This window comes from Neopelma chrysocephalum, unplaced genomic scaffold, assembly GCF_003984885.1.
Source record: "Neopelma chrysocephalum unplaced genomic scaffold, ASM398488v2 Primary Assembly neopelma1_132, whole genome shotgun sequence".
Classification (NCBI taxonomy): domain Eukaryota; kingdom Metazoa; phylum Chordata; class Aves; order Passeriformes; family Pipridae; genus Neopelma; species Neopelma chrysocephalum.
In genome coordinates, this window is record NW_020897794.1 from 1,588,255 (window position 1) to 1,608,146 (window position 19,892).

Consider the following 19,892-nt stretch of genomic DNA (forward strand, 5'->3'; position numbering starts at 1 on the left):
CAAGAGCAAACAAGCACCGAGGCCCTCAGCCTGCAGGTCTCCATGTTTTGTATGCTCGTGCAGAGGCTGCAAACGTTTGAGACCCGACAATGAAGACGGTTGCACGTTGCCATCACAAACCCCTGCCAAGGTCACCGGAGCGCCGCCGTCCAAACGGAGTATCCAGAACATTCCTGGCGCCTCGCACTTCCCAGGAATAGTGAGTATACTGCAGTTATTAGAGGGAACAGACAGAGTGAGCGCCAAGTAATCCCAGAAAACGGAGTGTTAAAGAGAGGGTTCAAACCACAAAGCTGTTGATGGGGAATGTTAAAAACGTCAGCGTGGCTGAAAGACATTTGCCAGCGGTGGGAGTCAAGTAGCGAGAGCTACTGTTCAGCAGATGCAATAAAAATCGTGAGGGCAGTTGGGTAATGGGACCAACAGTACAGTTGTTGATACAAATTATATCCAGAAAGCAGAGAAATAAATGGCTAAATAAATAAATAATGCAAAAATGGAACAAGTTCAAACTTCTTTTATAGTAATAGTCTCCAGTTGAGCATAATCACCAAAGCTATAGTGATAAGATTGCCAAAACTAGACAAACATCTGTGAGATGAATTCATCTCAGAGGGGAAGCCAACAGCTTGTTATCATTAAAGAGGCAATGCTCTCTCTGCGTTTGAACTGCAGGCGCCTTGTTACTGCGTTTGCCGAGGCAATTGCACCAGATGTTGGCAGCTTTCTTCAGATGGATGACAAGCACCTGCTGCTGGGGAAATTAAATGCTCGTCGGCCTCCTCTCCTTCAGGGGAGGGTGGGCCAGCAGGGGAAGGGGGGAGCGGTGACGGCTGACCCTCTGAAATAAACCTATTTATGCAAAGTGACAGTAAGTGCTGGTTTGCCAAGCGGTGAAACGGAGTGGAAATTCATTGGATCCCTTCCATTGCCCCCGGTGAAATCTGCTCCCACCCTCCCAGTCCTGACAATTAACATGGCACCGATCTGAACTCGCTAAACCACTCATCAGAGCAACAGAGTCAACACAGGCACCTTCTCCCGGAGAGTCCCCGCTCGCACAGCGGCTTCCCCACCGACGGGGCACTGCCACGGCAGGGGCTGTTCACCCTCCCAAACCCCCTCCCCAGCACACACCCAGGCCAGCCACAGCCCCACACCTTCAGACATCACACCCCCACGACGCCCTGCCAGGCCAGCGCTGAAATAAAGGGATGCTCCGAGTGGAATCCTGCTCGTGTGCGCTGGGCTTTAAAATCACAGTCCTGAGACAGGGGTGCAAACGTGACCCCCTTTCCCCTGCACATGCATGGGCCTCACTGGGTCCATTCAGATCAGCCTCAGTGCTGGGAGCAGCAGCAAAGGCCACGGTGGGCACTGCAACTCATTTTTAAAGAGAAAACACACGGCAGCTTCTTCCCTGACCCGCTTGTGAGAGCTCCCAACTTTCTGGAAAAAGAGAAACGGCAGAATAGGAACTTCTTTTACGTGAGTCATCATTTCTTTACAAGGTATCCAACACCCTTCCTCCTTCCCACTTCCATGGCAATGACACTGCAGCACAGAGGTTCATTCCGTGACACACACTGCCAGCAGGACCCATCAGAACCCGGGGTCACTATTCCAACAAAACCGTGTTCATCCCTGCTCATCCCAAGCCCCTCATGCGTGTCCTTGCCACAGACAACACTTGTCTGATCTAAACTGGCCACATGCATTTTGGGTACTCTTCAGATTAAGAGGCAGTTAATCCTCATTCTGCTTAGATTATCTTAATTGGCTCTTCATTTGAGCTACTTTGCCCTTGTCCCCGTTTCTGGAGTTATATTTATAAATACATATACTGTACCACACACACCTCTCCGGGTTGGCAGGTACCACCAGGACTGATGATTATTGATAGGTCTGATGCTGAGTCACGCTTGGCTGCCACTCCACTTCTACCCAAATATGCTCAGGTGCATTTTTTTCCCAAGAAAATAAAATATTAAGTGTTCCTGACAGAGACAGACGCGTATGATGGACGTCAAATGAATTCCACATTCTACCTCTGCAGAATCAACATAAGTTTAATTAAACTGGTCTCACCTCAATATTCCACGTGTTAACAAACCTCAAGTATTTCACCTCCAGGACTGACCAATATGTCCATTTATTTCCATGTGGAAAAAGCTTATTACACCTGCACACAAATGTGTGCTCTTTTCCACATTTGGAACAATTTCTATGAACTTCCTCCTGGGTACTTTTAATAGCCCTTTTCTTCATGGCCCAGACTCAGAGCTGCATTTAAAACACCCTCACGTCTCACATCCCATCACTCACTGCCAGTGTATCCATTGTTCAGGATGATGCCAATGATCCAACGCTGACTCTCCAATCAATTATGTTTTAACCAGCTCACTGCGGCCGGGAGCCTTCCCCAAATCTGTGAGCAGGAGAGTGCAGCTTTCAATCACACCACACAAAGTTTTAAATAACTGCTGCTGATGTTTCATTAGGGAATCGATGTTAAAACATGGGTTCTCCCAAGGCCAAGCTCTGGCCCCCCTCAGCTGCAGCTCCTCAAACACCAGCAGTGCTCTGAGCGCAGGTTATCGCTCGATGGACGGCAGGAGCAGCACCTACACTGATAAATAACTTCTGGAGCTGCACTTCCAGACAAGTGCCAAAGTGGAATCTGATGCAATTTCACAGCAGATATTGAAAATATCCATCAGAGCATTTTACCTGGTTCCTATTGCTGTGGTTTAACACCACCATCTTCTGCTCTCGATGCAGCTTTGCTGGGGCAGAGCTCCTCTTGCAGCCAGACCCACGGGCCCAGACAGGGCTCGGAGATGCCACCACAGCACTGCAAAACCAACTCATCCCCTTCCAAGGAAGTTCTACACCTACAATCCCACTCACCCACAGTGGGGCTGAACCCAAGAATGCTCCGGGGATAATGTAAAGATGTTCTCAAACACAAATCAATTTTTTAGGAATTTTATACAGTTGTATTTGTATAAAGTAAAAGCAGGGGTGAAAAACACACTTGACTTTCTTGGGGTCCCAGAAAGGATATAGACAATTTCCATGGGTTTGGTTCAGTTGTAAAACTGACACAAAGACACACAAAAAACATTTACACACATGCTGCAGGAGGAACCACGAACACTTTAATGTAACTTTTCTCTCCCCAAACACGGCCCCTGATTAATGCCTGATTTCACTCAGGCTCTTGGCACGATCATGAGTAGCCAATGGTGTATCACACCCTGCAAGCCCAGGATCAACACTGCTCCCCTGCTATTACTGCAGAACATGAGACAGAAGGTAGGGCACTGGCCATAAGTGAAGGCCAAAAAATAAATAAATAAATAAATGGATTTAAGAAGTATTTTAAAATAACACTGTTCTAACCCACGGATGCTCCTCAGAGTTGGGATCCTAGAGCTGCACCACGATCTCACCTCAGCACATCTACCTGCAGTGAGCCCTCCCTGCTGGACACAAGGGCAGGATATTTACATTCCCCGTAGCCCTCAAAGCTCAGGAGGTCAGGAAGGCGAGGGAATGTGCAGGGAGGGAAAACCCCTGCCCACAGTCAGCCAGGGAGCAGGAGCAGGATGGAGGCGCTCAGGGCCGACTCCCCACCACCATCACCCCATCCCACATGGTGCTGAGGCTTCCTCACCATTTCATCAACCAGAGGACAAAAGGAAATCAAACTGTATTTCAGACTTCTGCTGAGCTCCGATACCGCCCTCCGTGCCCACAAATCCTGTCTCAACATTTCCTCTTCTCATAAAACCCAGGTAGAAACCAACATCTAATTTATAACGAAACCACTTCCACAAAGCGTGTGGCTTATTACAGACCACCTAAAAACTGACTTCCTGTGCACAGGCTTCTCACTGGCAGGATGAAAACAGTGGCTGCTTTTTAAGCAACGATCGAGTTTCTCAGTTTGTTCAAAAAAAAAAAAAAGAGAGAGAAAGAAAAAGCATGCGTGGGAAGGAGAAGAAGTAATAAAAAGTGCTTTAGGCCATGAGGGACCCCTATATCCCAGATCCCTTGTCTTGTGCCAAAGCTAGAATTTAAAGGAACATTCATTATCCTCTGGCATGTCACGGATATAACATGGAAATGAGGAAATGCAGAAAAGCACAAGCACAGGGCAGAGGCATGAAAAGGGGGAATTCTGGTCCCTGCTCCTGTAACAGAACAGCCCCCAAAAAACTCTGGGTTTTGTTGTCCCAAACTTATCAGGAGCTGCAAACAACAAAGTGTTTGTCCACTGCTCGTTCTGTTTTAAGGAGATGATTCAAATTAAGCGACTTCTGCCAAGGTGCACCCAGGTAACAGAAAAAAAAGGACAGGATGAGCTCCAACCTTTTCCACACCAGGCCCAGAGCTCGGAATCGCTCTGGAAGGGAACAGGAAGGGCAGCAGCAGCAGCTAAAAAATGCCATCACGTTCTCTGCCTTACCACACACTGCAAATGTTTTGGGAACTCCGGCTATTACAGACTCGAATGTAAATCAGAGTCCAAATTTGTCCCTTCATTTCATGAAACATAACCAATTCCCAAGTGCTGAATTGGGAAGTACAGTGCTGAAAAATGTGAAAAACTAACAACCTGTCAAACCAAAAAATGACTTTTCTGCAAAGCAAGTGCTCTGAGGACAGCCCATCCATGTCTCCTATTGACCGTTAAATCTACATATCAATGTCCAACCGGGCTGACAATACAACTCAAGCTCTCTGCCAAGGCTAAATTAACTAAGCTTTCACTTTCATACAGGCAGAATTCCTTGCACCTCCTGACTCTGGCCTTAGCCCCAGCTCCACACAGACTCCCAAATCCCCCCAAAATGAACCCATGGCGAGAAAACCACCTTTTCTCATGCTAACAACTCTATTGTAATCACATCTTCAGAGGCCATACTCGAGGTCTCCGGGAAAAGTAAACCACTGGAGTGCTTAATGCCAGAGCGGCACATTAACTCGTTCACACCCAGCCAGCCCAGCCAAACCAGGAGGGGTTTTCTCTCCTGTTCTCCTGGTTTGTATTTTCACAGCTGTCAGCGAGGACAGCACGGAGGAAGCGATTCCTGCAAACCACCGGATCAGGCTGAAATCCTCGCTTTGGATCCCATCTCCTTCCCTCCCAACACACACAGAGAGAGCAGAGGGACTTCATTACAGAGATTATTTTTGTCAAAGGCTGAACTGGTCATTATTTGCACTGAGGTCTGTGTTACAACGCAGGGCACGGCGCAACCAATGCAGAAAATTCTCATTCTCACGTTTTGCTGTTCCCAGCCCCGTTCCTTTGTGAGGCAGCACCATGGATCTGTGGAGGTGTGCCTGGAGCCAGGACAGGTGTGAGAAGGTACCTCCTCTCACTTGCTTAACTGCCTCTAGACACTAAGTCAGGTAACAGAAGGGAGACACAAGAAAATTACACGTTTTCGAAAGCTCAACAGTTTCACCGAAAAAAACCAACCTCGGAATCCAGTTTTTATTATTCCACTGGTCTGTTCTGCATCTCACAGGAAATAACAAGTGACTGTACAAAATGTTTCAGATCCAGAGAGGTAATTCAGAAATCCTGTCTTGTCTCAAAATTTCCAAATCTTAAAAGCCATTCTTGAGGAAACAACATATTCCAAGTGGAGTTGGAACATGCCTACCATCAGTCTGAGGGACCTCGTGGCAAGCCAGGACAGAAAACAAATTTAATGCATATTGCTGGTTCAACTTCATCTGGAAATTTAAAATAAAAAACAAGTGCCACAGGCCCCCCCTTCCCCAAAAGTCATTTTAGGATTCCTGTGAAAGGAAAAACGAAGAGCTTAATGATCCCAAGCCGAGAGTTTTAGAAGCAGCAAAACATCTGGGGCCACCAACTGCTCTTCCAGCAGCCTGAAATAACAATTTGTAAAAGTATTGTTTGTCCACAAAACTATTTCACACATCTCCTTCAAAAAAATCACCATTCTGGTTCGAAAAAGGATAAATTTAAATGTGTTCTCTCCCACACAAGAAAACATGATTTTTCTACAAGAACAGTCGTACATGGGTTGATCCAAGAGCTCGGGACAACTGAAATGTACCTTTACCAGAACTGTTCCCACCATGCTGGAAGGACACAGTGGCCTTTTCATTCCAACGACTGTTCCCACAGTGACTCATTACAGTAAGAAGATTTTTAATCAGAATTCTGTTTCAATAATTGGGCCCAGAAGCGTTACCTGGAGCCTGACCACATTAACGTGTCAATTAACGGCCTCACGCAATCATTAGGATCCGTGAGCTCATCAGGGGTCCCTGCCAGCCCCATCTCCAGCCTGGCTCAGCCCCACCGAGGGGGGACCAGCAGCCAGGGCAGCCAAAGGGTTAAAATCCCATGTCAAACAGCAAGTCCTGGCTCTGGACCAGAAGGGACATGGGAACCAGGGCAGCTGAGTTATAAAGGCCTTATTGTAGCAGCCCACTGGATTGGAAATGACTTGTAGGCCTAATGAAACAAAACTTTGGCAGTAAAACAGAATGAAAGGAATGAGACAATAAAAGAGAGGAACAAAGGGAGCAGAGTTGTTTCAGCTTAGGAAAATAAGCTCACTTTGTTGTTGGGAAAAGCCAAAGCCGATTAGGATAAACCAATGACTAGGCATAAGTCTTCCAAACTAATTACACAGTTCGCCATGTGAAGTATAATTGCAAGTAGCAAACGAAGGACTGTGCTGCTTTCACAGGAGCTCTGTGAAGGGAGCAGCACCTGGGAAAACGAACCCTCCAAACCCTCCTCATCAGTGCCTGCAGCTCGGGAGGTACAGAACAGGAGGTCCTGAGAAGTGCAGCTCATTAGAGCTCAGGGCTCTCTCCTGCTGGTCACAGTCCTCTGGGTGAGGCTTGAGGAGGCTCTGGTGCTTTCTTTTTTTTAAATGATACCTGAAGTCTTAAATGCTCCAACATGTCCCAAACTCAGAGCCCCACACTGCTCTTACCCTTCCAGAAAGCCACAAACCAGGCAGACCCACAGCCCCAGCCCTGCTGATGGCTCAGGGCAGCACTGGGGCCTCTCAGGGGAGGAATGAGAGCCCTGCAGAGTTTCCCCTCGGATCTCCTCACCTCCAACACTTCTCATTTGAATTCTTTTAAAGCCTGGTCTCAGCAGCTTTTCCCACCCAGCACAAGGGTGATGCTACAGAGCCTAGACAGGTCAACATGTGAATTCACTGAATGACAGTGAATTTATTTTGCTTGTAAGAATGTTTTAAACATCTCTGACTGAAACAGCAGAGGATCCCACAAACAACTCCATTAGACTGTCAGGATCAGGGATTAACACAATGGCTTGTTTTTCTTCTGATTGTAAACATAATGGCTTAGCCTCCTTGTGTCCTCCGTGGATCCTGCTCCCTGAAACCACTGGAAGGACAAGTCTTCCCTCCTGCAGCACCCTGACCCCCCCTCCTGGCACAAAGACCCCACCAAGCCTCTCTGGGGAGCCCCCCACCCACTGCAGGTGCACAGGTTCAGCCTCACCAGCTCTAGGCAACCACAAAGCTCTTCACTACACTGCTCTGGGCTCACTCTGTGGAGCCTTTTGGCTTCACTCAGGTAATTTTTCCCTGTTTTCCTCCACAGATTACAGCAGCTAGGAATGCCAACCTTCCCAAAAGGATCCTACAGGTCCTGGGCTTTACAGATAGAAAAATAATCACTATGAGAAATCTGACTGTCCAAGTCTCAGCATTATTGTCACCACGTGCTTTGGTGCTGTAACGTCCGGCACTTTCACTGAAGTCAGGAAGAGTGTTCACTAAAGCTTTTCTTTTTCTTGGAGACAAAGGCTCTGGCATTGACTTTTCAAAAAGCTGCAGTTTCAAATTCAACACTTCATCCCTTTCCTGCCAACTCCAGTTCCATGAGCGAGCCCGCCTGGCCCCAGAGCTGGGGGCTGCTCTGCTCACACTGTGTGTTTGGAGAGCTACCTCCAGTTACCAAAACAGCCTCCCTGGGCTCCCAAGCTCCTCTCCACAGCAAGTACAAACAGGATTTCAGGAATCACAGCAAGCAATTTTTTCCAGGCCGATAAATAAGCTCAGCATTTCACAGAGCAACTCACCTGAGATGCTCTGATCAAACACGGGCGGCTCCTCACGTTAATCACGTCGTGCAATTTGCTTTATTTCAAGAGAGCTCTGAGCAAAGGCAGAGCTCACCCATCCATGGGGTTCACTGTTTGCACGGTAATGGCCTGACTGGAGCTCTGAGCAGGGCACAGGCCCTGCCCAAAGGGCTGGAGAGCTGAGCAAGGGAGTCCCGGAGCGGCAGAGGAGCGGGATGGAGAAGGACAGGGCTCCTCAAGGTCCCACAGAGCCAGTCCTGGGTCACTGTATCATCCACAGCATATTAACGAGTCTTCTAACTGAGCTGGAGCACAAGCTCCCATTTCCAAGGGTTATTAACCAGCTCTGCACCTCCTGACAACCTGAGCCTTGGGGAGGATCACCTCAAAACACCCTGAAACCAGACTGTGCCAGCTGCCAAAGAGCACAGCGCCGTGGGGAGAACCCCAACACCCACACCAAGGTCCAGTGAGGGTGACACAGCCCAGCACCTCTGCTCCCAACACCACCAGCTGCAACAGGGAAGTGTCAAACAGGGATGCACCTAGAAAAGGTCACCTGGAATAACAGGGACCATGAGCTCTACTGCCTGGATCACACAGCCTCAGCAGGACATCCTAGCTGTGCTGTCACGGGAATGGGGTCCTGCCTTGATCCCAACTCGTGCAATTTTCAGCTCCTTAATTTTTTTTAGCCTGCAAATTAAGACACCTGAAAAAAAAAATATCTGATTTTCCCAAAGCATTGCCTTTGGAGAGGCAAACCTCTGCTAAGCTGTCTCGAGGAAGGCAGAGCACGAAAGCAGAACCGAAGCATCCCGAATCCCCAGTCACTCCTGAGACACAGCCTGGCTGGCTGCATTCTCAGGGACTGTAAAATTGCAAGCATGAAACTACCAGATGGTGAAATTAAAAAGACTATATTAAGACAACATCCAGACAATATGCAAAGCGCTTATATTGAAACTATTATTAACTTCAAAAATACAGGTTAGTGGAGTTCTGCAATTAGAAGTAACTACAGAAGAAACATCCAAAAGCTCATGTAATCCTTTAATAAAAGGCTCAGCAGGCTGTAAACATCCTGCCGGAATCGAAGATTATTATTGAAAATAAAATGACTGGTTTGCAAAACAACTATCAATCCAGCACAGGAACCATTTATAAACTCGCCTCCTCAGCCCTCGACAAAATCCTGCCTGGCTCAGGCTTTTCAGGGCAGATAAAAGAAACATAAACTAACTACAAGGAACAGGAGCTGCTTTGCTCTGGGATACCCTGCTGTGTCCTCAAGCAATCTTGCATCTAAAGCATCGATGGCTGCACTCCAGAGGACAGGAACGGAGCTGCTCAGCTGGAATCCATGGAGCTGGAGTCCACAGAGCCCCATGGAAGGTGGTACCACCAACTGCTCTCAGAGCAGGCAGCTCTACAAGCTCTTCAGACTCCTGAACAAGTGTCCAAAAGCCTTGGGTACCCAGGGAACTCCATGGAAGTCAGGGGCACTAAGCTCCAACCCCAGCCTGGACTGTGGGGTTTGAGTCGTTGCATCACAGCAAAGACTATTTTTCTGGCAAGGTTCAGGGCTCCTTCTGTGCATAAACTTGTTTGGGTTTTTGGTTGGTTTGGGGGTTTTTTTTAATGATGTCAGGATTCTAGATGCATTTGCACACAGGATCTTGCATAAGGATTTTCCACTAAGAAATTAAGTGGATATTCTAGTGACTTCCACATTACTCTTTGCTTTTCACGTGGTTCCTTCAGGCATTTTCACAACTTAATGAGCTCTCCCATACATCTATCTGCCCCTTTTGCCACTGCAATCAAGGTAAACAGAAGGCTGATTTTATGGAGAAGACAGCTGTATAATCATTCAGCTGAGGGTCAAATTCTTCCTGAACAGACACAGATTCACCTCTCAATGATGCCTTTTTAACTTTACTGGAAGTAAACAGCGTTGGCAACGCTGTGCACAAACACACACAATGAACAGAAGAGGAGCTCCAGAGGCTTTGAGAAATGACACAAAAAGGTAAAAACTGTGGCCCTCCTCTGAGCCCAGCCCTGATTGCACTTTTTCAAAACACACTTTAAAAAGAAAGGAAAGAAAGAACTGTGTAGAGCTCACTTGGGCAGAACTTACCTTGCCAAACTGTTCGAAGTATTGCTTCACGTCTTCCACTACCGTATTAGCCGATAATCCACCTACAAATATTTTCTTTGTTCTTGTGACCATCTGTAAGAAATTATAAGACAAGCACATGGTTTAACCAGATTATTTCAAACAATATGTGGAAAAAAAAGAAATATTCTTCAGATCCCATCCCTAACCCAGATAATGAGAATATTTCTTTACAGAAGCAATTTCGATTCGATTTGATTAGATACTTCTTTCTCTTTGTCTTGTTTTGTTTTTATTTGAGACATGGCTGAGTAAAGGCTCTCAATAACAACTCTAGCCCCCGGATATTTTTTTTTAATAAATGATTTTTATTGCGTTTCTCAATGCAAATATAAGTGAAAAAGGAGTCCAAGTATCATATCTTCATAGCTACTGCCTCAAAAGCAACGCACCTTTCCCCCTCCTTTTCCTACAGACAGGGTGAATTCTCTTTGGCAGACAAAAGGCAATTACATCAAATCGAAGGGATGTGTTATTAAGTTTCCATGGGTCAGTTTAAAAGGAACTTGCACAGTTACTTTAAAAATAATCAAATGATGAAAGGCAGCCAGAGCTGCCGATGCAGAATCCTCCAGCTGCCACAACCCACACTCCAGCTCAGCATCACCACCCATCAGGGCTGGACCAGCTCCTGCAGAAATCCCCCTGTGCTCCCCAGGCCCCAGCAGAGCACCCAGCTCTTCTGCTGACCCATGTGCACCTGACTTTGGTCCACACAGGGCAAAGGGATGGTGCTGGATTCCCTACGGAGAACACACCATCCCACAACCATCATCCACAGCCTGCAGCCCTCCGAGATGGGCAGGATCAGCCCTTGGACACAAACCCCAATGATGGCAGGGGAAGCTGGTGTCTTTGGGGGGCTGATCCCAAACCATCTGACCCTTGTGGGACCCCAAAGTCAGGACAGATCCAGGGCAATGCTCCAAAGGGCCCCCACCATCCTGGCACACTGGGGCAGAGGGGAAACACCCCAGCTTGGATCAGACCATGGCCTTGGAGCTGGAGACAGCCCAGAAGCAGCCAACCCACCATACAAAGGTGTCTGAGTCAACACCGCACGTTAACTCAGGAAACCCAACACGCCAATACAAAATTCATGCATTGAAATGCTTAAATTTGTTTGCTCTGGAAACTGGGTGAAGCAGCCAACTTCCTGAGACTGAAGGGAAAAATGCTGCATGACTCCCATTAAGCAGATATTCCCTTCCATCAGCCTTACAGAGCTCCACTTTATTTTTTTTTTCCTCTTTTTCAAGTTAGGAAGAAAAAGAAAGAGGAAAAAAAAAAACTGTGTAAAAACTCAATTATTTTTTCCTGGCTGCAATCTAGGGCTCCGAAATTGAAGCCCAAGCATATATTTTTCTGTAGAAAATTGTCATTTACAAATAAAGAATTGGCGAAAGCCGACTTGTAACTAAAGGATTTTGCAGGGCTGTCAAGAGCCCTCTGCCTGCCAGCATCTGATTTAAGATCAGGCCAAGCTTCTGTTGTCATACAAAAGAGGGAGGAAAGCAATTATTCTAAAGCAGTATTTGAAATTATCAACATTTTTATATTTGACCAAGAAAGAAAGAAAACGAGAGCTACTGCTTTTAGAAGCAAGATTGAAGGTTAAAGGAAAAAAAAAAAGAAAAAGACCACTTTGTTTCAATAGCTTCAGTCAAAGAAAATATTGGTAATGACAAGCAAATTCACAACATTTTAATGCCTAGAGATGTGTTGCGAGCTGGGAAATGGTTTCAGAAATCAGCTCTTTGGTACCAAAGCGAAGCACAAAATTAAGTCTGCTTTTACAATCCACGTCTCCCCGAAGAGACAGTTCAATTGCTTTGTTACCACGTTCCCCCCAGCACGAGAAACACAAAACGTGCAGCCTGAGCGCTTCCTCTGATCCCGACGTGCCTCAGCAGCAGGATTCCCTGCATTCCCTGCCTGCCTCCCACCTGTGGCACAGGCACCCAGGTGCCCCCAGAGGTGCCCCCAGACCCACCCTGGGCTCAGCCCCAGCTCCCCCAGGGATCCAGGGAGATAGGGCAGGTTTGGACACAGCTCTGCCCTGCCCAGGGCAGCCTCCTGGTTCACCCCAGGGAGTGATGTTCTCACCCCCTGACATGATATTCTCTCCACCACAGATCTCTGCTTGTTTTCAGGAGGAAAAACAAAGGGTTAAAGTACATTTAATGAAGTGCCCTTGGTGTAAACACTAGAGATGACAAAGAGTCAGAGGCACCAATGATCACAGGCACTGGTAACTTTAGCTGCTCTCTAAAATAAAAGGCTTTTTAAAATCAAAACACTCATTTGGCTCAGAAAATAAGTCAGCATATATTTAGCAAAAAAACCCCTACAATTCTATAAAAGCATTTATGTATATATTGAAGAAAAACATTCATTATCATTATTTTCTTATTATTGTAACAAAAAGCCCCAAACAAAATCCTCAGCCTGAAGTTCCTCCAGTGAAAGTCACTGAGGATCTTCATCTTTTCCTGTGAGTAAATTCAGAATCTGCTTTCTGGAGATTACTCACAACAGGGACATACACACACCCCCCAAACAGTGAGGGAGTCACTGCAGCACTGGTGGGTTCAGACCCTCCTCCAGCAGCTCCATCTGCCCTTGGGGATGGAACAGCAGGGTTTGGGTAACAGGAGTGATTTGTGAGAATCAATCACAAATCCACGATTTATGAATGACTCCAAGAGGTCTGGGTCACTCCGAAACCACAGCACTTCCAGCTTCATGCCTCGGGTTTTCCTCTGCAGTGCCGTGTATCCATCACTGGCTCCTGCAGGGCTCTGCAGCCCGTGGGCTGGGGCTGGGTTTGGAGGGTTTGTGCACTCAAGGTGTCTCTCTCTGGCTGCAGAAGGAATCGCCAGGAGAGGCAGATCCGAGGCCCGTTAATTGTGAGCGCAGCAGAATTGCTGTTTGTACACGGCGTTAGTGTGGAGTTAATCAAAACACATGTGACTCTACTCCTGCGAGGAGGCATCCAAGGTTACACTCCATTTATTGGCTTGGCTTTGAAAAATATAATCGCCTTTGTGTTCTGAAACTGAGCAAACACTTCAGGTGGTGCAGGAGCAGGAAAAAACCTCCCGCGCTTTAGCCAGGCAGGTCTGCCGAGTTTATGCCATTTTCACAAGGTTAAGGTTGTAATTAGATCAGTTTGGGGTGTATCGGGTAAATCTCCTCTAAACAACAGGCTGAAGATGCAGTCTCTGGGAACAAAAGTCCTGTCCCACTCGAACACATCAATACCCACGAGTTAAACCCAACTCTGGTGAAACAAAGGAATGGGGTTTTTCAGAGCCAGAGCCTCCAGCTCCAAGTCCATGAACATCCCTCACACACCAATGCTGCTCTTCGCCTTCCTGTGGGTTTTTCTTTCCCCACTGAAACTCTTACCATCACTACTATCAACAATGAACAAAGGGGATTTTAGGATCATTAAATATTTTGCACAATTCCCAAGAATTTCAAAATCTGAAGCAACAAGTACCCGCTACTCCGTCCAGATGAGTCAAGGCCCTGTCTATGTTTAACAAAGAGGTTACATATTTGACTTCAGGGTGATGGTTTTAAGTGTCATTTCCCAACCATTCCTTATGCAGCCTTTTTTTGCTGTGTCCCCCCTGCCCAGTTTTAATTCAGAGTTCCTGCTCAGGAGGCGGGGCTGGTGAGGCTGGAAAGGGTGAGTGCTGACATCCAGCCAGCGCAGAGAGTGTCTTGTCACAAAGTAAACTCCATGTAAAATCCCAAAATCCATGTAAAATCCCAAAGCAGGAGGCAGTGACACAGGGTTAAAGCAAACCAACACACGGGGCTCAAAGAGCACCCTGGAAACCTGGGCCTGAACTCAGCTCGAGCACACCCCGGTGAGGAATTCATCAAGACTTTGCATCCTCAATTTCCCAACGCGGTGGAAGTGGACTAGAGTACTAATAGTGAATCTGCATCACAAATTGCTGAAATTAGCATTAATTTCAGATTAAACTAATTATGCATCTATAACTGTTTTCCAGAGCACTCTCCTCTCTCTCCTGTGCCAGCGTGGGTGCGTGGGTGCATGCGTATTCCAGCCTGCTCACCTCATCTGCAGCTTGGCATTTCATCAGTTCTAGTGTACCCACCTTCTAAATAGGTTTATAATTAGAAAAATCATCTTTCCTATCTGTGCTGAACTGCATTTTATACCCCATTGTGCTGTACATCCAAACTACAGCATTACTTCTAATTAAAAACAACAATAATTCATGTAACGGGGAAGTGATCTTGTTAACTGAATTGCCAGGCTTCTTTTGGCAGAGCACAGACCTTAAGAATTCTCCAGGTTTGTTGTTGGGGCTTTTTTTTTTGGCCTCTGGGATCCTCACAGGAAGTTCCAAAAAGCTACTAAAAACTCAACCGAGATGTGAAGACACGATGGAAGCAGCAATGTTTAGTGGAAGCTTCCAACCCTTCTCAGTTCAGCTATCAGGAGAACACCCCAGAACCATCCCCTGGCCCGGTATTTCTGAGGGGTTCAGGAGTGATGGAGGTGCCATGTGAGCACCGAGTTCCCTCAGGGAGCAAACACTGCACTCTCGAGCTCCACGACTGCAAGAGCAACTCAATCCCGTGCAAAGGCAGCGCGGCTTTACGTGCCACGTACAACATGCTTAAGTATTCAGAACAGGATTTCAGCAAGACTTAAACGGTGCAAATACCTTGTGCCTGACCCCTGGGTAAGCTCATGTCATCCTGGGAGAGCTGCTCCAGCTACAGAAGGTATGTGGGAATGAAAGAGCTCTTTAATCCAAACAACCGGCACGGATTCCTGGTGGGGTAAAGCAGTTTCCCCGAATCCTGGGAAAATACAGATGGGTTGTATTCTCCCAGCCCATTCAGAAACCAAACTGTTAACTTGGTCCCTGCTGCATTCCCAGTTTTTTTGCTGTCTGGGGTTCTGCTGTTAACGTTGGGAGGGTCGGGTTTTGGTTCATTCCTCTCCCCCAGTGCCTGTGGCATCAGCAGGAGGCAGAACACACAAAGTGATTTTTATAAGACAGATTGAACTGGCAGCGAGTGCCGAAGCCATCCCTGGAGTGTCACAAGCAAACCTAGCCAGGGGCCAGCAGGGCCCCTCCTGGTCATCTTCCAGCTGGGACTGGATTTAACTCCATGTGCCCCCTCACCCACCCACCACAGGGACAGCTGAGCAATGGCCACAGTCACAGCCAACCCCCCAGAAAGGGCCCTCCCCAAAAGAAGAGTTTGCTGTCCAGGCAGCAGCATCCCACACACCTCCTCCAAGCCATGCTCAGCTCTCCAGGCACAGCCACACCTTCACCTGCCCCACCACTGAGAGCTCCCTGCACGGGACATCCAATCTCCTCAAAATTAGCCCCAGCTGTGACAGCTCAGCAGTTTTTTTTTTGAGCAAAATCTGGCTTCAAGCTTCATATCAAAGGATACAGTAAAATTCACCAGAGCCAGCATTCCCCCCTCCAGAGCCCAGGAATAGCTCCTGGCCCCACAGCCTCACTAGAACAAGTTATATCACATCCCTGAGGGCTGCTCCTGTGCTCCAGGTAACTCTTTTACGGGTTACAGAAGCACGGGCAAGGGGAGGGCAGCAGAGAAAATCTATTTAAATCCCCCCTGGTTGCTTCAGCTCCTCGTGCACAGGGCAGGAGGAAGGTAACTCTAAATCTTCACTGAGCACAGACAACTTACCCAATGTGCCTGCCTGATTGCTGTTCAGCAGTGCTTAAAAACTGCATTAATAAGTTTAAATTAAGATAATTATTTTTAAATTAATACATCTCAGGGCCACAAATGGAGAGCACTGCCCAATGTGACTGGGGGGAGGTGGGGGATTTTTGCAATGCCCATGTAATGAGGGACAAAGGTCCCAGTGGGAAGCAATTAAGCTTCTGGTCCTAAATCTACAGGCTACTGGCAACACTTCACCTTGTGCAAGCAGAGAGAGAGAGAGAGAAGGAGAGGGAGGGAGAGAGGGAAGGAGGAAGAGATGGCATTCTGCCCAGGGACCTCACTTTCGAAGCCATGGCAGCAATGTTTGATGGGAACACACATTAACTGACCATTACCATGTTCATCAATTCCTCATCCATGCTATACCAACCCTTCTGGAAAGAAACATCACGTCCCATATCCAAAATACAACCAGAAAACTTGTGCCCTCCAACAAGACACACAGTTGGGCCAGACCAGGTTTCCAAGGGCACATTCAAGGGCCATTTGCAGTACAGCTCTACAGGTGAGGCAGGGTGGAATAAAGTGGGTCAAAGTGGGGAACCAAGCTAAACAGCTTCCCAAAACACATCCCAAGCCCCTGTTTTTTTAACCTGGAACAACACAAGGAGAAGGCACCCGGCTGTCCCTGCTTTCCTAAGCCTGGGGGGGTCGTGCAGGACAGCAGTGACTGGCACTTCCACCCCTGGCCAGGACAGGCTGCACACCCACCCAAAGCCTCCAGCCCACCCTGAGGGCCAGTGCCAAAAGGCTCGTGGGAGCTCAGGCAAAGTCCTGCTCATCCAAGAGCTGCTGCCTGCTGACCAGAGGGCTGCCCCAGCCCATCAAGTGCCTCTCACTGCCCCATCAGGGCTGCCAGAACACAGGTCCTGCCCAGGCCTCTCCCACCCGTGGGTGCTGCTGCTGACCAGACTGTGCAGGGCAGGGCAGACACGGCTGTGCTCCCACCCCACGGGCACAAACGAGCCCCTTCCTTCCCTGGCTGCTCCACAACTACCTCCCTACTGCTGTCATATCATACCTGGCAGCATCAGGTGTGACAGCTTGCTCTGTCACCATGCCCAAAAGCACACGGCTCTGCAGCCAGAATGGCTTTATGGCGTGGTCAATGAACCCTGATTTGAGAGTGCACCAACCAGAAGGAGAAGGAAGAAATGTATTTGGAGGTTTAAGCCAGTGTACAGCAAAATCCAACAGCGCAGTCCAACCCAGAGATGCAGAGGAGTGCACAGTCTGTAAGAGTTTATAAATTCCTCCAGCTCCAAACACTGAGGTCAGTCCAAAGAAAAGTTTGTTGCCTCTACACTGCAGAAAGCACGACATAATGTAAATGCTTCTGAGTCAGTATCAACTAATTTTTCACGATGACCCTGTCAAATCAGTGATGAGAGCTCTCTGTTAACATTCTAGATAACGTTCTGCTAAAACAAGAAAAATTCACGGGAAGGGAGAAGAAACGTGTAAAGCAATTTACCTCCCTCCCAACATGCTCCAGATGATTTCTCTGAAAAGAACAAATGGAAACTTTAACCCTTAGCCCTGATTAATTCCATCTCCATAATGCACACGCACATGGCAATCAGTTACTGAGGAGCAGCTTTTCCTTCATCTGCTGAGTCAAGCCAGCATGGATGTAACGCCTGGCCCTTCACCAGGGTGAGCTTTCCCTCTGGTGTGAGACCACTGAAATCCTGCAAAATGCCCAGATTTGCCTGTTACTGCTGTTGAAACGCTTTCCCAGTTTTATGAAACGCCGTGTCTGCTTTTATCCTCTTTCCCCCCCTCCCCAAACAGGTGAATCACAGGAATTGCAGCGCTCCCACCTTCAGCTCACCCAGGGGAGATGCCTCCCTTGCCAAGGAGGGAACCCACCAGCCATTATTAAAGCAACATCGGTGTCGCTCTAAAGCAGATCAAATAACCCTTGACTGGGAATAAAAGGGCCCCTGAGGAGCTGCACCAAGAACGAAGAGTGGAAGCAAGGCAGGAGAAAACATCCATACTTTTTCCAAAGAAAGGCAGCACCTCGCAGCTACGAGAGCTTGTCTCCCTCGTGTGATGTTTACTCACTTATTGACCACAGGGCGAGTCATTTGAGTCTCCACAGGACTGATGTATCAAACAGTGTTGGGAGAAGCTCAGCTGGAGACTGCAGGGCTCAGCATTCACGCACACATCTGAACTCGCAGCATTTGGGGAAGCCTCATTAGGTTGAGTACGTTGCACAATCGAGTGCTGTGTGCCTTGATTTCCACAAAAAGAAGAACAAAAACGTATCCCCACAGCTCAATGGAGCCTGTGAGGTTTCACTCATTAAATGCCTAACCCGCTGAAAGTCTGATTTGAAGATGCTGGAATAGTGCAAGACATCGTTACTGACATTATTGTTATTAAAGGAAGAATGAAAAAATATTGTTCCTAGCCAGGAAGGTCATATCAAACTACCAAGTAAGAGATAAATCAGCCAAGGTCTCCAAAAAAAGACATTATTTCTCCTTTACTCCAACATCTTAATGTGCATGACTTTTTTTGTGCTAGAAATACATTTCTATAAATCCTCCTCTACAGAAAGCTTTGCTTTCAGGAGGGGAAAAGTAGCAGATAAAATACTACCCATCAAAATGAACTCAAGTCTCCAGTAACATAACTAAATGTGTAATGTTACAGATGTTTTATAGCCAGGATGTCGGATCCATTTAGATCATTTTTACAAACCCGGCAAGAAATATCTCCCCAGTGCTGGAAACCACGCCAACAGGTCTGGGAACAATTGTTTATTCAAACAAAGATGCCACCAGGGAACAACAGTATCTCCTGACCAAAACTTGGAGGGCTCATTTCTCAGCCACGTACCATCAAGACTGAGAGCCAGGAAGGGACACCAGGCTGAAAGAGGTGACACAGGGGCCCTTCTACTGCTCTCCAAAGCACATAAATCACTGGTTTCTACACCTGTATGTCCTGCCCAGGCCGAGGTGTGCAGACACACCGTGAAACCACCATGTGCAGCACAGCCCAACGTGCTGCCCGCTCACACACCAACAGCAGCCACGGGGCGAGGAGGGACGATGGCACAGCTGCCAAACTCAAACCCATCATCCACCTCCACCACACACCTGGGGACACAAACAGGATCACCAGCATGTCACGTGACATTCAGGGACACCATCACAGCTGCCACCAGCCCGGGCTAAAGACACACTTTGACTGACGGGGAGTTTTACCCTCCGAGCCCATCAGCCAGTGGTACCCACCAGTGAAAGATTTATTACCCACAATGACAACTGCCTCACGTTGCTTTGTTTGTTAATTGTGACTAGCTTTGCCTTCAGAGGGGTAGGAGCCTAATAAATCAGTTATCTCCAGGAAGAATTTATTTAAAGCTGTTAACACTGTAAACCCCAGCACTCGGCAAGGCGTCGTGTGAGAAGGGATGTGTTCGTACATCGCGCTCGGTGGCAGAACACACTGCAGGACTCGGACCCAGGCTAAGGAAACCAGCTCTGAGCAAGACCCTGACAGGCTCACTTGTCCGGACTTCTGTCCACCACAACAGGCCAGCTCTGGTGCTCCTTTCCCATTTCCCACGCGGGGCTGTGCCAGGGCAACCAGCACTGCACACCACCAGGCTCGGGCTGACAGCAGCTGCTCCCTGCAGCAGCTCAGGGAGGAACCAGAGCAAGAGGAAACCTCAGCCTGTCCCAACCTGAGGCACATGTTGGGGGCCCACCCTCAGCCCCCCAGCAGGCACAGCAAGGGCAGTGCCAAGCTCTGTGCTACCAACCAGGCTGCAAACACGGTACAACTCATCCTCTGGATGCC

The 19,892-nt window shown here is 47.8% G+C and overlaps 1 protein-coding gene across 16 annotated transcripts in view; it reads right to left on the bottom strand.

The window, feature by feature from the left end:
* The window catches only part of MSI2 (musashi RNA binding protein 2), a 221,624-nt gene that overhangs the window by 134,358 nt on the left and 67,374 nt on the right, over positions 1-19,892 (bottom strand). For all 16 annotated transcript variants that reach the window (XR_003536759.1, XR_003536758.1, XR_003536757.1 and 13 more), the window contains exon 6: positions 10,269-10,361. Coding sequence is in view for 11 of the 16 variants with exons in the window: in XM_027698817.1 (XP_027554618.1) it covers positions 10,269-10,361 (93 nt within the window). In the remaining 5 variants the exon portion in view is untranslated. The remainder of the gene's footprint in view (positions 1-10,268; positions 10,362-19,892) is intronic.